Below are 16674 nucleotides of genomic sequence, written 5' to 3'. Positions count from 1 at the left end.
AGTCAATAAAATTTTATTTACAAAAGAAAGCACTGACGGGCAGGTAAATCTATTTGAGATAGCTCTTTCCCAGGGTGCATTTTAACTGTCCTTTGATTTCTGCAATTTACTTTCATGTGTATGTAAGAGATAAGGGGCTATTTTTTATTTTATGTGAATAACAACTTACATTTTTATGAGCTTTTTCTTAAGTTCACAAAACACTTTTTTCTATAACTTTGTGAGGTGGTTATATATAATTATTATGAGTGCCATCTACAAAGAAGAAAACTGAGATCCTGAGAAATGTCATATAGTAGAGCCAGCATTTGAACTCCATTCTCCCGACTCTACATTACAGACTCGTTCCATTACCTTAATTTTAGAATACAAAACAAACTGGAATTTGGATTCCAAAAAACACCTTTATGTTTAGGAATGGAGGTAAATCTTCCTGAGAATGTCACAATCAAGGCGTGTCTAAGTTTATTTATCAGGAAAGCACAATAAATAAATAAATATAATAGAAACTAGCTAGGAAAACTGGGGTTCAAGTTATCATTGACATTCACTGAACACATCACTTAACCTCAAATTACTACAGGTCAGAGGTATCAAACACTCATGGTTGGCAGTCTGCATTTACCTTCAACTCTAAGTGGATAGCTAGGGAGCAAAGTAGATTAGAGCATTGGGATTAGAAACTGGAATGTGAGTTCAACTCCAGCCTCAGATTCTTACTAGCTGTGTGATTCTGGGCAGGTCACTTAACCAGGACAACCTGGGACAGGTAGGTCATGGATGCAGAAGGGACCGATTTCATCCTCTGCACCCTCTCAAATACTGATTCTAGTAGACACAGCAATGTCCTGGGTTGCCCTAAGCAGAGGAACCAAGCCCTAATTTTAACACACCAAGGAAGGTTAGCCACCCTGGTCACCTCTTTGTTGATGAACAATTACAGTGGATGCCATTTCTCTTTCTGAGTTCCAAATGATGGGAAAAAGGCAAGTCATACAGGACATTTTCTATATATATGCAAGTTGTACAGGACATGTCATACACACACACATACACACACAGGTTTTGCAGATTGTCCTAGAAGAATGGAAGCTTTTTTGAGAGAATTGTCTTTATTTCTGCATTTGTATTCCTAGTACTCAGCAAAATACTTGGCCATAGCTGGTGGTTAATAAATGCTTTTTGATAAACTGGAAAGTGTCCAGAAAGACAATCAGGAAAGTAAAATCTTAGGTTCTGAATCCATGTCATACGATGATTAAGTGAAGGAAATGGGCATGGTTAGTATAAGGAATTAATTTAGGAATGCTAGTGGTTTTTAAGTATTTAAGAACAGTCGTGTGAAAAAAGGAATAGATTTTTTCTGTTTGATTCCAAGGGAGAAAACTAAGAGCAATGGGTAAATAATTGCAATTAACTATACTCAGCTTTAATGTTAAGGGGAAAACTTCTTGCTAGTGAGATATCTACGCAGAAACAGAGAGAGAGTGGATTCTTCCTAACTGAAGGTCTTCAGATAGAAGTTAGATTATCACTTGTTGGTCTTGGGTTTTTTTTATTTTTTATGGACCACTTTGGCAATCTGGTGAAGTCTATGGATCCATTCTTAATAGTAATGTTTATTAATGCACAAAATAAAATAAAATACATAGGACTGTAAAAAAAAACTAATTAAATCAAAATAAGAAGGACCAAAACAGTTTTTGAACTAAGATCATACAACTAAGGTTAAGAACCTTTTGTAGAAAGATATTCTTATTCAAGTCTTAAAATCCCTTGAAATCCATTCCAGGCTCATTTTAAGGCCTTCCTTCATCCTCATGCTGAGTTATTAATGTTTCTCTCAAACCTTGGGCCATCTCCAGCCCTCTTGCTTTATATCTTGCCAATGAACTCTGAGAAGACTCTGGAGAAAACAGTGAAGCTGATGACTTTGCTCAGGTCTTCCTCATTTAAATCCAATTCACTTGCAAGTTGAGACAGCATCTTCCTGATGTCATTGGTTCTCTTCAAGAACTAAAGATTAACAACAATACTCTCTTGCCTTTGAGCTTATTTTGTATTTCCTTCATGTACATTCTGAATTTACTTACCTGTATCTGTTATTTATTGGCAATAGATTGTAAGCTCCAATGACAGGGATTATTTCACTTTTTCCCTTGTTTCCTCATCATTTGGAAACTGAAGTTACCAGTATATATGGGATTCACCAGGTGGAAAAACATCCCATCACAAGGAGATAAACGTGCCTTCTAACACTTTCTGACCCTGATGATGAAACAGGGGGCTGCATTTCAGTGTGAGGAGTCCAGCAAGCTGGAGATGCTAGTGGTCATTCTTTAAACACCCAATTAGTTCAGATTCCTTCCCTTTGAGGGCCATGTTTAGCTGCTTCTTCTGGAGTTACTCTAGGACCTTCCTGGCTGAAATGTTGGTCCTGAACAGTGGGAAAGCACCTCAGCCTCTGGAGAATAGTGTCAGCTGCATGGGGATGAGGGAACCTGATGTAAGACTAAGAACAGGAAGGCAGCAGAAATTAAAGGTATCAGGAGGTTACTTTCCTAGGGAGCTCCTTAAAATAATCTGCAAAATATTTGTACTTCCCCCTGAAATAGGAAAAGTCACAAAGGGAAAATACAGCTGCTTTAAATATAGACATTCCCTTCCTGGAGAGTATTTTACCGACATACCCCACCTAATGTGGTTAATTGGTTCAATGAAAACATCACTTAAAATGACAGGGAGCAGTCAGTGCCATGGGAACCATGTTATAAATAAGGAGGATACATTCCTGAGATGGGAAAGGGGTGGGAGGAGCTGGGGGAAGGGCATATGGTTGGGGTGGGGGGCCATAGGTGGAGATAGCCCAAGCAGGGTAAGTGGGAAAGCTGGAGAAATCATCCTCAGGGCTGGGGGGTCTAGAAGGGACCCAGGCAGGAAGGTGGAAGGGCAAGGAAGAGGCTAGGAAGTCCTGGGGAAGAAAGCTGGAGTAAAGCCAGACCAAGAATACTATGTCATGGAATAGCTGGACACCCCAAGCCTGCGGAGGATGAAGCAGGTAATTCAGAGTAAAATCTTCAGCTCAGGTGATATGACATCAAGTGGGGTCAATGCAGGGTACTTGTGAGCACAGAAACCGGGAATGTGCAATCAGGGATGAGTACTGATGATTGTGATGTTACAGTGGACGGTCTTCTGTATTTTTATAAATTAAACATATTTATTTTTGCTAAAATTTTAGTTCTAAATTATCTCCCATCCTCCCTACACTGCACCAAAGAAGGCTAGCATTTGACAGAGATATATAAATATAAGTAAAATCATACTAAGCAGACTTCTATTTATCAGTTCTTTCTCTGGAGTTATATAGTATTTTCTTTCATAGGTCTTTTGTAGCTGATTTGAGCATTTATAATACTCAGAAGAACTTGTTCATTCAAGTTGTTTTTCAAACACTACTGCTGTGTCTGTATACAATGTCCTCTTGATTCTGCTCATTTCATTTTTCATTATTTCATGCAAGTCTTTCCACGTTTTTTCTAGAATCAACCAGTTCATCATTTCTTACAGTACCCATCACAATCATATACCACAATTTGTTTAAGCCGTTCCCCAATTGATGGGCATCCCTCCAATTTCCAATTCTTTGCCATTACAAAGAGAGCTGCATGAATATTTTAGAACACACAGTTCTTTTTCTTTTTTCCTAATCACCTTGGAAAAAAAAGATCTAAAATTGGTGTTGCCGGTCAAAGGGTATATGCAGTTTTGAAACTCTTTGAGCATAACTCCAGATTGTTCTCCAAAATGGTTCACAGCCCCATCAACTACAATGGACTTTCAAAGATTGGGCTTTGATTAAACTATATCAATGCAAAATGTAGTATAATTTTCAAGTCCCTATGTACACAGATAGCAAAAGCAGAAGGTCCCCTGAGCCTGAGCAAGTCTCAGAGCAGACAGAAAGGCTGAGTGAGGGCCTTAGAAGTCCCAAGGAACTGTCCCAGGATAACTCAGACCAGGCCTCCATGGTCCTGGAATGGCAACAGAACTCTGAACCAAAAAGGATCCAGGGTGGGGCCTAAGCCCAAGCAATGGAAGTCAGCCTAGGAGCCCAGGAACCCAACAAAAGCCTAACAAGGCTGGCCCTGGAATAAAATCCCAATTCAAAAACTAAATCTAGAGAGATAAATTAAAATTTAAAATCACCAACCATCATAAAAAATTAGCACCGATTCTAGAGATTCCTGAGAAAGACTAAATAATTCCATAATAGCTACAAGCAGTGATCTGAATTTTTAAAACATTTCTACAAAGATCAGCTCTTTATTTCTTATATAATTTCAGCAGTGGACATAGTGCTGAGTGTGAAGTCAGGAAATCCTGATTTCAAATCCAGCCTCAGCCATTGACTGGTTTGTCACCCTGGGCAAACTACTTAACCTGTTTTCCTGAGTTTCCTATAAAATGGGGACGATATCTCACCTATCTCTCACAAGATTTCTATGAGGATCGAATGAGATAATATTTGTCAAAAGTGTCTAGTACAGTACCTGGCACACAGGGGGCACCACATAAGTGTATATTTCCTGCCCCTCTCTAATGGTACTGCCTAGGACTATGGAGCAGGGCACTTGGCACTGGAGCTGCTGGACAAGTGGGGGCCAGCTGGCAGCTCACCTACAGCCCTGGTGGCAATGAGCCGTTCAACATCTGGAAGGGGAAAAAAGTCTGTTTGCTGTAACATACTAGCAGTGAAAAAAATGTATCTTTCTTTTCTGCTTTGCCCTGAAGAATGAAATTTTCTTGGCAAGAGAAAAGTGTATATAGCCACTGTTTGCACATCACAATAAGCAAAATGACCTGATCTTAAAGACAGATAAAGGATTCATAGTGCCTTCCTATCATTTCCAGAATCTAGGTAGCAGATTGGGGAATAAGGCCCTGAAAGTCACAGCTGGATCACTGAGCAATCCTTCAGGTAAAGCTTAACATGTTTCATTTGTTCGGTCTTTGTTAGGGAATTAGTGAGACCACAGGAAGCAAAATGATTTTACTCAAACATTATTCAAGCTTGTGACTTTGTCTCCCTCTTTCCCCGCCTCCCCCCTTCTCTCTCTCTTTCTCTCTCTTTCTCTCTCTCTCTCTCTCTCTCTCTCTCTCTCTCTCTCTCTCTCTCTCTCTCTCTCTCTCTCTCTCTGTATTTCTTTTATAAAATGAGAGTTTTGAAGTAAATAGTATCGAAAGTCTCCTTTACCTCCAACTCTATGATCCTAGGACTGCCAGCTGCCTGAAGGATGACTTATGGTCTTTTCACCAAGTACTACAACTTCCAGACCACACAGATCTGATTGGATTTCTCTTTAAAACTCCTCTCCAGATTATTCTAGTACAGTAGAAAATTCAGGCTGTCTGTCCTAAAATTTTGTCTCTAGGATATTTTAATATATAGGCGGTCCCAAAAGTCTCTACTAGTCTCCATAGTACTAAATTAAGCATTTAAAAGGAACAGCTTCTCTTTCAGATCCTTTAAGATCTATTTAATGTATCAGTTTGGGGAATGGCAGGAAGCTAATTTGAGCCCAAAAAGAGAAAAAAATTTCCTAACAATTAGAGCTGTCAAAAGTGAAATAGGACTCATTTTAAAGTGACGACTTTTCCATTTCCAAAAGCAGACACTTCTACATGTTGGGCAGTTTGGTAAGAGACTATGAGTATGGGGGCTCTTTGCTGGCTTAGGTACTTTGTCCAAAAGTGTAAGTCACATTTCTAAAGAAAAGTGGAATATCCCTTAAAGTTAGACCAGGGTTACCCTCTTTACTCCACTCCCCATTTACTGTGGATTTACACCCTTCTTATGCTGAGCTGTTCACTCTTGAGTTTAAGCATAGCTTCCCAGGGTTTGGATATCTTAAGTGCTGACTTTAGTGATATATTAGATTTAACTCTATTTCAAATAGTTGAAAATTATATGGCATCCAGAAAGCTATTTTCTGATTCTCATTCAGGTTCTCCATTACAGCAGTTACTGCTCCATAGGCTTCCTATGAAGCCATAATATATCTCCCTCAGAAATAAAGAAGGATATAAAGTGTGCCCCACCTCCCCATGGGGTGGCAAGCTATTAATAAAAAACACCAGGTATTGTTATAACGTCTTTGCTCCAGGAATTCAAAGCATTTAATAGGCAGTTCAAATAAATTCTCACTCTATCCCCTGACCAGCCATTGTAAATTTCTGCATTTACTGGCATCCAATAATAGATTGCCTATATCACAAGATTTAGAAATGGCAGACTTAAGAATCCTGGAGCGACAAATTGATAATAATGTTAAAGGATTGTGAAAGCCCTTCTTAACAATCAGTTTGTAAAATAAAAGTGGATTTCAGTATCTATTCTTAAAGACTATTTTGTTTTGTTTTGACTTAAAAACAAGGTTTAATTGAAGAATTTACCCATTTTAGCCTAATCTCCTTATCCTGAAAATCTCTACCTCTCTCACTCCTATTCAACCAGAAAAATTTAAGATGGACTATTGCAAAAGGAACTTAGAAGTCTACACCAGTCTCATCACTTTTACAGATGTGGAAAATGAGGTTCTGAGAGGTTGTGTGATTTAACCAAGATCAAACAATTGGAAAGTGACAGAATAGACAGCTTTAAAATCTGCAAGGGGATAACTCATCTCAGTGTATTATCACAATAACCCTGGAAGGTAGGTATCATTATTATTATTATTATCCCCATTTTACAGAGGAGGGAACTGAGGCAAGCAGCATTCAATGGCAGGTCTAGCCACAGGGATGATAAGGATCTGAGGCAAGATTTTAAGGAAGACTTTAAAACTAGGTCTGAGCCCAAAGTCACAGCTAATCTGCCTCCCAATGTACACTCAGCCAATTTCAATAACACCCTCATGTTTTATTCTTCTTTGTATCTTACTCAATATCTAGCATAGTACTTTAGTGTTTTTTAAATGACTGAATGGATGCTACCAGTGCAGACCAATAAATTACTAAGGAACTCTCATTGAATCCTTCATTCTTTGACCTTTCCCCATGGTATTGGACCTAACAATGGGTCATCAATCTCTGTCTTAGAGAGTCATAGCTCTGTGATGATTGACCCTGTTATTCATGCTTTCTCCAACTTACCATTCCCCGTCATTCTGCCACCTTTTTAATTCATTCTTTATTGGTCTCTTTTTTAATGACGCCCTATTAATCTTCTCTCACACACTCCTTCCAGGCCTTTTTTATTCTCTTCAATCTCCCAACCCCAAGAGCATCCTCTCACTCATGACATAATAGTCAGCTCTCTCAATTTGTCTCTTCACATAATTTTTAAAAATTTATTGACATCATTTGTTTTTACATCACCATCATTTCTCCTAAGTCCCGAGAGCCAGGGTCCACACCTAGGACTCAAGAGCTCTTAAGGCGCTAGAGCCGGAGTCCACGTCAAGGACTCGGGAGCAAAGACAGGTCCAATTATAGCAGAATGGACACAAAGTTAGACAAAACCCAAGACGCTGAGTTACCTCCATTTATTCTTTGGCATTGGTCCCAGAATCTGGCCTTGACAAGTAAAAAGATTTAGTGGAGACTTCTGGGATATGGCAGTAAGGTACCATACCAGTCATTATATTAAGTGACAATTTGCTACTCTCTAAAGCACAATTTTGATCATGTAACTCTCCTGCTCAAAAGCTTTCAATGACTTCTAATGGTCCACAGATTTAAGTTCAGATCCTTAGTCTGTATCCCAGGTAGTCTAGATATATCTTGCTACCCACTTTTCTCCTTCATTATTCTAAACTCAGCCAAACTTTCCTGGCCGGCATCTCCAACTTCCCCTCATGTCTTCTGCTCACATCATTTCCATTTCTTGGAATGCCCTTTGCCCAGCCCTGACCCAATCTCAATCAATATTTGATCTTTCAAAGCCAAATTTAAATGCCAAGGTCAAACTCTCTGAATACCTCATTCAGAAGTGATTTATTTTTCTTCCTATAAACCTATCTTTGTATTTCTTTTGTGACACTGGCAACATACATAATAGATAATATGTTGGACTTGGGAGTCAGAAAAACTGGATTAAATGTTATAGTTACTCCCCTGAGCTTCAGTGTCCCTAATCTGAAAAATGAGCAGAATTATAGGCAACAGAACTGATGTGAAGCACAAATAAGACAAATGAAAATCAGAATCTAAAATACCATATAAATGTCAATTGATATATTTACTTATGTTTTCCCTCTCTTACTAGGCAGTAATCTCATAATTTGGTGACATATTTTATTCTTCTTTGTACCCCACTTTGTACCCCCAACTAGAGTTGTACTCAACTCTAGTATAGTACTTTGCACAAACTGTATATAAAATAAATGTTTTTTAAATGAAGAATGTAAGCTACCAAGTATAGACCAATAAATTACTGAGGAAGCAGAAGATGTGCTCATCACCTTTGTGGAACTGACAGAAAAGCCTAATTTTTTCCCTTTTTGTTCTGGGGTAACATGGGTGACCAAGTCAGATAAAGGGCAAATGGCTGAACCCTAGTAAGGACATTAATATAAAGGTTGCATGAACCCCAGCAAGTCACTGACAGTCTCAAGAGAATTCTAGAAAACTCTTCTAGACTAAATTTTGGAGAAGTTGCTGATGTGTATTAATGGAGAAAATCCTTCACCAAGGGCATCTTCCACCAAGGGCATCACAAAATCAACACACAGAGCAAGGCTGAGAAACATGCCTGCTGCCCTTCTCCCCCAAGCTTTCACTTGACTCTTGTATTTAAAAAAAATTCAAAACAAAAATAACTTCCAATGAAAGTAGAAAAAAGCAGGGCTCTTAATGAGAGCTACCTCAGAAGGATATCTCAAATACATGATCAAATGATTCAAGCCAGAAGCAAAAGCACAGGTAATGTACTATGCATGATGTTAGCATGAAAAACTAGCCTCTAGATCAAAAGAAACACATTTTCAGCTCCTCTGCCCTAGTCCAGGCTTATTAAAAGTCAAAAATAAGCAAACTGGTCTGGAAAGATTTACATAAGCTGATGCTGAGCAAAAGAAGTAGAACCAAGAATACATTGTACACAGTAACAGCAAGAAGATGTGATCAACTATGAAAAACTTGGCTCTTCTCAGTGGTTCACTGATCCAAAGCAATCCCAATATATTTTGGACAGAAAATGCCATCTGAACATAGCAAAAGGACTAAGGAGACTGAATGTAAATTTAAAAAAAAAGAAGAAGTAAAACTGGAGATGTAACAGAGAAATCACTGAGGGTTATCCTACTCTGGCAACAACTTGAGCGTGTGAAGAATGCTGGTCTCAGAGCTAGGACAGCCGAGTTCTGTCTCTGACTCCATCATCAACTCCCAGAACATCCCTGAAAAATGAGAACATCCATTGGACTTTATGGTTGATACTGTTCCTTTCATGTTTGAAAGCCTAACTTGCAAGAGCAAGTCATAATAATTCAGCTAAGAGCTTTAAAGTCTCCAAAGTGCTTTTCTCATAACAATCCAGGGGGGTATCAAGTGCAAGTACTTTTATATCCAGTATGGAAATGAGGAAACTGAGACTGAGAGATTATGGGATTTGCCCATAGTTAAGTGTTCAAAACAGGATTTGAACTCAGGTATCTGGACTCCAGAATTATTGATGGATCACACTGTCTCTCAAGCTGGGGTACTGACACTTCCTACTCTATCCATCCCTTTGACATAGCACAGGCCACATCCTACTCCACTTTTGAGCTGGGCAGTATCGAGGCTATGAACAATCCGGAGCCATATTAGGCCACTCCTGGTCTGGACCCTTAATCTCCTTCCTATCCCTTTCATTTACTTCAGAGCTGCTCTAGGAATAAGAGCTCAGTGTTATTTGGTAGGAGATGATCTTCCTTCATCCTAACTAGACTCCCATAAAGGTTCTCAAAGGAAAACAACTTTATTAAAAATTCTCTTCCTTGTCTAAGCTACAAGTTGCTCAGATTATAAAATGGGCCCTCAGGAATAAGAAGAATTGGTGGGATTGTGTTAAAGGAGTATACCACCAGGCAAGATTTGCCACATAAATAGGATTTTGGTGCACTGTAAAACATCTAGCAAAAGAGATGGAAGGATCTATGGAGGAGAGGAGAAAAAAAATTATTGAAATGTCTTCTAATTTTGAGCATCCCTCTCCCAAATACTCAGGTTTTAGGGAAATGTCTATTAAGTCTCAGATTTCACTCTTCCTTTGTTGGACTTCAAGTGTTCAAATTCAAACCTGATAAATAAAAGACCATTCCTGAAGTAAAGAGAGCACTTGATTTAAGTGATAGAATCAAAGAGCTGGAAAGGATTTCAGAGATCCTCTAGCCCAGGACTTCTTAAATTTTTTCTACTCATGATCCGTTTTTCACCTGAGAAATTTTTATGTGAGCCCAGGTATATAAAGCAGGTATACAAACCAAACATTTACTGGTAATAAATCAAAAATTTGTGGTCCCTACATTCAGTTATGAGACCCCACATGGAGTTGCAAACTACAGTTTAAGAAGCTGGGTTAAGCTGACCCCTTAATTTTATAAGTCAGGAAACTGGGACTCACAAAAGGTTAAGAGAGCTGCCCAAGTTCCAGTAAGGCATGAGTGACAGAATCAGAATTACACCCAGTCTCCTGGCTCAATATGGTGTTTGTTCTACTAATCCCTAGGATATGCAAAGCAGCCTCATCCAGAGATTTCTACCTTCTGTCCACAAGTCAGTAAAAAAGGATTTATAATGTGCCAGGTACTGTGCTAAGAGCTAAGGATACAAAAAAAAAATTAAAAACATAAAAAGACTCTGCTTTCAAGTCAGCAACAAGCATTTACTAAGCCCCTACAAAGTGCCAGGCACTGTGCTATTGGACTCACAGTCCAATACAAACAGTTTTTATACAAGAGAGGCCTTCACAAATATACTTTTTAAAAAAAACTATTATGAATTACTTTTTCACATATTATCAAAATGACCGTTGTAAAGGAAATAGTTACTGAAGCTCCCCAAACGCCAAGTGAGAAAGAACTCTGCTGTGACTACAATAATGCAAATGAAAAAAGGAAATAAACACTGCAATAACTATAAGGGCAAAAAAGTGTATCTCTATCCTCTCAGAAAGATGGGGAGCTACAGGTGTGGAATATTATAGACACTACCAAACAGGATTATTCTATATGGTTGCTTTTGCTAATAAATAAATTCTTTCTAACAAGAAATGACTCAATGGAAGGGGTAGAGAAGTAGAAGAAAGTAATGTCTGAAAAGGAACTATATCAAAACTAAAGATATAAATAACTTTTTAAAAAAGAAACTCCCTAAGTCTGAAATATACTCCTTCCAAACCTCTAGCTATTAAAATTCCAAACATATTTTAAGACTTTATTCAGGTAAATGAAAGGGGAAGGGAAATATACATTATATAGTCATATATATAGGCACACATGCCTGCATACACATATACACACATACACACACATAAAATGTATACTATGTACAAGGCACTGTGCTAAGTGCTTTTTCTAAAAACAATTTTTATCTTATTTGGCCTTCATAACAACTCTGGGGAACAGATGCTATTATTATCCCATAATACAGATGAGGAAATTAAAGCAAACCAAGATTGAATGAATTGCCCAGGATCATACAATTAATGTCTGTGGCCACATTTGAACTCAGGTCTTCCTAGACATCTTATCCACTGATCATTTGCTGACAAGGTATTATCTAATCCACAAAGCCTTCCCTGTTTTCCCCAGACAGAAATGTTCTTTCTCCTCAGACCTCTCTTAGCCCCTGTATTCTCTATGTGTGTTTGGGTCTGTCTATCTGTCTTAACTCTCCTCCTAGATTACAATAAGTTTCATGGGTCTCTCTCTCCTTGAGTCCATCACATTCCCTTGCTTAAAGTAGGGATTTAATAACAATTCCCCAAATTTCTACTCATTGATAAAAGTCCATATTAGATGCAATCTAAACTAAATCCCCCTAGTTATCGGGTAGCCAAATACATCCTAGCATGTCATTTTTTTATTGAAGCTTCAAGATCCCCAACCCCCCAGTTAAAACATAAGCAGTTGGCTGTCCATTTATGGTAGGAACCGTGGACAAGAGTGCAAGAGAGGGAGGACAGGAACAAAGGGAACTCACATGCATTCTTCATTATCTATTTACTGAACTCCAGTATTCCCCAAAAGTTCACAAGTTCACTGGGAAGGAAAGGTCCTTTCTGCAATAATACTCAGTTAGTCCTCGGGTTATACTGTTATTGCCCCTGATCTGCTTTAGCCTGAAGGACAAACCAAATGGTTAGGTTCCCAGGAGTTGGTGGTTTCCATTCTTCATGAGTAGGAGTATCACTCCAAGGCTACTGTTTCCAGATCTGCATGATACACATTTGTATCTGATTTGTTTTTAAATCGTGGGCTTCCTTATGCCTTCTTGGTGAATGATCTCCAGAGCTATAATTAGCAATTTTTGTACCAAAGGAAAGTAGCACTCCACAAAACATCAATTCAGTCCAGGGTGTGGATACCACAGGTCTAATTGCTAGGGAGGTCACGTGGGGGGGGGGGGGATGAGGTGGGATCAGGTCAGGGAAAAGCTCACAGGGGAAGGAGGTAGCTAATGGGGAAATAAAATTGTTATTTGGATAGCTTTATCCCTATTAGTATGGCAGAGTAAACACTTAAAAATGTGTTTTGCATTTCTATTTTAATCAGGCTATAGTCAAGAATACAAAGTTACCTTTCTCCTCTAGCACACTCCTCTAAATTTCAGTGCCATGGGTCTAATCCTCAAATACCCAATCCTGTTAGAGATCCCATTAGGGTTGGGGTTCTTGAAAAGGAAACAGAATCTTCCTCTAAAATCTACATTACTACCCATGGTTTTCAATAGGAAGGAATTGTACTGTTTCCCTGCCTTATTTCTTACCCCTGTTTTATGATTAGAGTCCTTTTCCTATAACAAGCATATTAACAGTAATTCTCCTTGTACACTGAACTTAAGTGACTGATTTCTAATTTTAAAAATCATGTAAGATTCTGGGTGAAGAAATAGATACAGAGAAAATTACACCTGGATTAAGATATATGTGTGTATGTGTATATGTGTGTGTATGTATACATCTGTGTGTATATATATATGAAATTTATGAGTATGTACATAAGTTGTGTGCATAATGTATAATTAATATATATAATATATAACATATACATAATTTGCGTATATGTGTATTATGTATGTGTGTATATACATATGTGTATATATACATGAACATACCAAAAAAAAAAAAAAACCCTCAAGTATAAAACTCAGCAAGAAGAATTCCAAAAGTTTTTATATACATTATTTTTCTAGCAGCTTAGTGATTCAGTGGATATAATGCTGAGCCTAGAGTTAGTAAGATTCTTGTTTAAATCTGATCTTGGATAATTGCTAGCTGTGTGACTCTGGACAAATCTTTCAACTTCTACCTCAGTTTCCTCATATGTAAAATGAGGGTGTTTGACTACATGGTCTCTAAGACTCCTGCCTCCTATAAAAACTAGGATCCAATTAAATCCCTATTATATGCAAAATATTCTGCTAAGTACTGGGGATTCTAGGACAAAAATTATTAGAGAACTTTTTTTTAAGCCCCCATCTTCAAGGACCTTATATCCTACTAAGGGATATAAAATGTAAGCAGATAGATATCTATGAGATGACCAGAGGAGAAAAAAAAAGCAATAACATCTGGGAGGAAATCAATAAAGGCTTCCATTAGGACACAGCACCTGAGCAGAGCTTTAAAAGAAGCTAGAAATTCTAAGAACTGAGGAATTAGATGCATTCTAATGGAGGGCAGGCAGTTCAGACATGGGGACAGGAGATGGGAGACAACAATTAATTGTGCAGTTTGGCTGGAACACAGAGTACATGAAGGGGAGTGAGGCAAAATAAGTCTGGAAAGGTAAATGGGAGCCAGATTGTGAAGGATTTTAAATGCCAAACTGAGGAGTTTGTATTATCATCATTTACAAGCTGTCAACACAACAATCCACCATTAACCGGGATAGGGCCAAAAATTTAGTCAATCTTCCAGAAGTTCCCAAAGAACCAGATGTTGGGCTTTGTTTGCCAGCCTTGCTCATTAGGAGGGTGTTATCACTGTACTCCTTTGCCCTAAAGCTAGTTCTCTCTTTTCTTTTCAGTGATAGCTCTGATGTATTTCCCTCCAATAAAAATACTTTGGAAAAATAATGTATTCCTGATAAGATAAAGACTGTGGTAGTAGCATAACTGACTACTCACTTGGAAGAAGCTAATGGGTGATCTCAAAGCAGAAATAATGCTAAATTAATTTACCTAAGGCCTAAAATGTAGCGTGTGCATTAATGTATATACATAATGAAGTTTTATTTAAACAATTGCCTCTCCTTTTTCTTCTCTGTTAAAGGCACCTGTGAGTTCAACGAAACTATAAGCTTTCCAGGTTTTCAAATCTTAAACAACTAGACAACACATGTATTTAAATACAAACACACACACACACACAGTGATTTTTTTTTAAAAAAGTAAGCCAAGAGGGCATTTTTCTACCCAAACCAAACCAAAACAGGGAAGTCTATGATAAGAAAGAAGTAGGAGCATATTGTCAGAGCTCTGTGGGAGAAACTTTTATGGCAACCTGCCTGGGTTTAAACCAGATGGACTAGTCTTTTCACGAGAACTAAAATTTTCTCTCAAAATGCAAAAAAATATTATTATTATTATTAAAAGGAGAAAGGGGGAGAAAAGCTAGTCCTTTGCTGAACGAACTTAGACCCTCACAAAAAGGAAAGATTTTTTTTTTTTTGCAATTTTCCCAAAGTGCTTTACAATACAAAATCAATGAGTTAGGGTGCTCCTCAATTCCCACTCTTAGTTTAGATGTTAACTAATGCTTCATCCCAAATGACTGAAGCTAAGAACAAAGTTAATTCAGCAGTCCTATTCAGCCACACCATTCCCACCGAGTTCTGGCTCCTGCCCACTTTGGAGAACACACTCCATCAACAAATGGGCAAGAGTCCAAACGGGGATCCAACTTCCAAGCCAGCCCTAACCTCAATCTGTGCGCAGGCCTTATCAGATTTAGCTAGGAAGCTTACAACCTCAATCCGTTCCAAGAAAAGGAACGTGGCTCAATATGTTCACTACTTAAGTGAGTCAATTTCCACAGAGCAACAAGCCTTTTTCTATTTCTGTGCCGGTTTCTGGACACCTTCTCAAACTGGCAGCTTTCCTTTTTAATAAGCATGCAGGGCCGGTTCTTGGATTCCCCCCCGCCCTCCTTCTTCCCCCCTTACTTTCGGCGAAGATATGTTAGCAGAATCGCTTTGAAATTCTCTAAATGTACACCTGCTCAACAAGAGATCAAGGTGAACCAGCCGCACGAGGACCAGACGCATTTTAGGGCACGTCAGTTTCAATAAGAAAAAGACTTCCTAATAACCTTATCCACAGGGTTGCTCCCCGGGATGCCTCTGGGGGGATAATAGTTCTTTCCCTACAATCTCTAGGTAAGAGAAGGCCTTTCTCTATCCACCTTTCTCAGCTCAAAATACTCGTTCCTAGGCTAGCTCCAGCCAGATTTTCCTTTCCAAAAGGTGCCCGATTCCTCCGCACCGGAGAGAAGAAACCGAAATAAAGCAGGATAGCCAGGCGAGAGGTGGCTGGCTACAGGAAGGAAAAAGGGAGTCGGGGAAAGAGTGAGATACGGCAGACTCCCTTTCCAGGGTGTCTCAGCACGACTAAGCTAGCCTACACACTGACGGGCATACATGCATCTAGATATGGGTGCCTCCGGTGAGCCCCGGTTCCCAAACCAACGCCCTGGTGTCCTCGGGGTGGGGCTGTCCCAGGCGATCGGCGAGGCAGGCAGCCGGTCCCCGAACTTGCCATGCCCGGGCTTAGTTCTGGGTTATTGTTTGCGTTTCCAGGACAAATCTGCGAAGGTTATCTGGCAGCCCCGCTCCCCAGCCCCTACCTCCAGCAGGAGCCACAGCAGCAGAGAGGGAAGGATCCTCCACGGAGCGGGCTTCATGGCTCCTGCTCTTCTCCGGTCCCGGCGGGCAGGAGAGAGGGCGTGCGGCTCTCTCCTCCGTCCGTCCTCCTCCGGCTTCAGAAACGCTGGCGAGCTGTCAGCCCACTCATCCTGTCCCCGGAGGGGAGGGACCGTGGGTGGGAGCAAGCCAGGGAGCCGCCTGCTTGCCTCGGGGCGCGCCGCCCTCGAGAGCCGGAACCCTAAGAGAGCCCGAGAGCGGAGCAAAGTCCTGGGAGTGACCAGCGCCGCTCCGCTCTCCTAGCCGAGGCAGGCTTCCCCGCCCCGCGAGCGCGCGCGTGCATGCGTGTGTGCGCGCGTGTGTATGTGCGTGTGTATGTGTGTGTGCTGGCTGTCTCTCACGCACACACACATACACACGCAGTGGGCGTGCACAGAGCAGGGAGGAGGCGGAGGCGGAGAGCTCGCCCGCTCGCGGATTCTCCCCCTCGGGCAGGTCGAAAGCCCGGAAGCCGGCTGGCAGGACCCGCGGCGGAGGGAAATGTTGGCACGCCCGGGGAGCGTGAGGCCGGAGCCCGCACATAAGGCATCCCGAGCGTGGAGAG

At 40.1% G+C, this 16674-nt stretch overlaps 1 protein-coding gene across 2 annotated transcripts in view; it reads right to left on the bottom strand.

Moving 5' to 3' along the window:
* VOPP1 (VOPP1 WW domain binding protein) overlaps nt 1-16207 on the bottom strand; it is a 177050-nt gene extending 160843 nt beyond the window's left edge. For both annotated transcript variants that reach the window (XM_051984023.1, XM_051984018.1), the window contains exon 1: nt 16055-16207. In XM_051984023.1, the coding sequence (XP_051839983.1) occupies nt 16055-16111 (57 nt within the window). In that variant the 5' untranslated portion in view covers nt 16112-16207. The remainder of the gene's footprint in view (nt 1-16054) is intronic.
* Between the last annotated feature and the right edge of the window lie 467 nt (nt 16208-16674).

Source organism: Antechinus flavipes, chromosome 1, assembly GCF_016432865.1.
Source record: "Antechinus flavipes isolate AdamAnt ecotype Samford, QLD, Australia chromosome 1, AdamAnt_v2, whole genome shotgun sequence".
NCBI classification, from domain to species: domain Eukaryota; kingdom Metazoa; phylum Chordata; class Mammalia; order Dasyuromorphia; family Dasyuridae; genus Antechinus; species Antechinus flavipes.
This window is presented reverse-complemented; position numbering and strand designations above follow the sequence as displayed.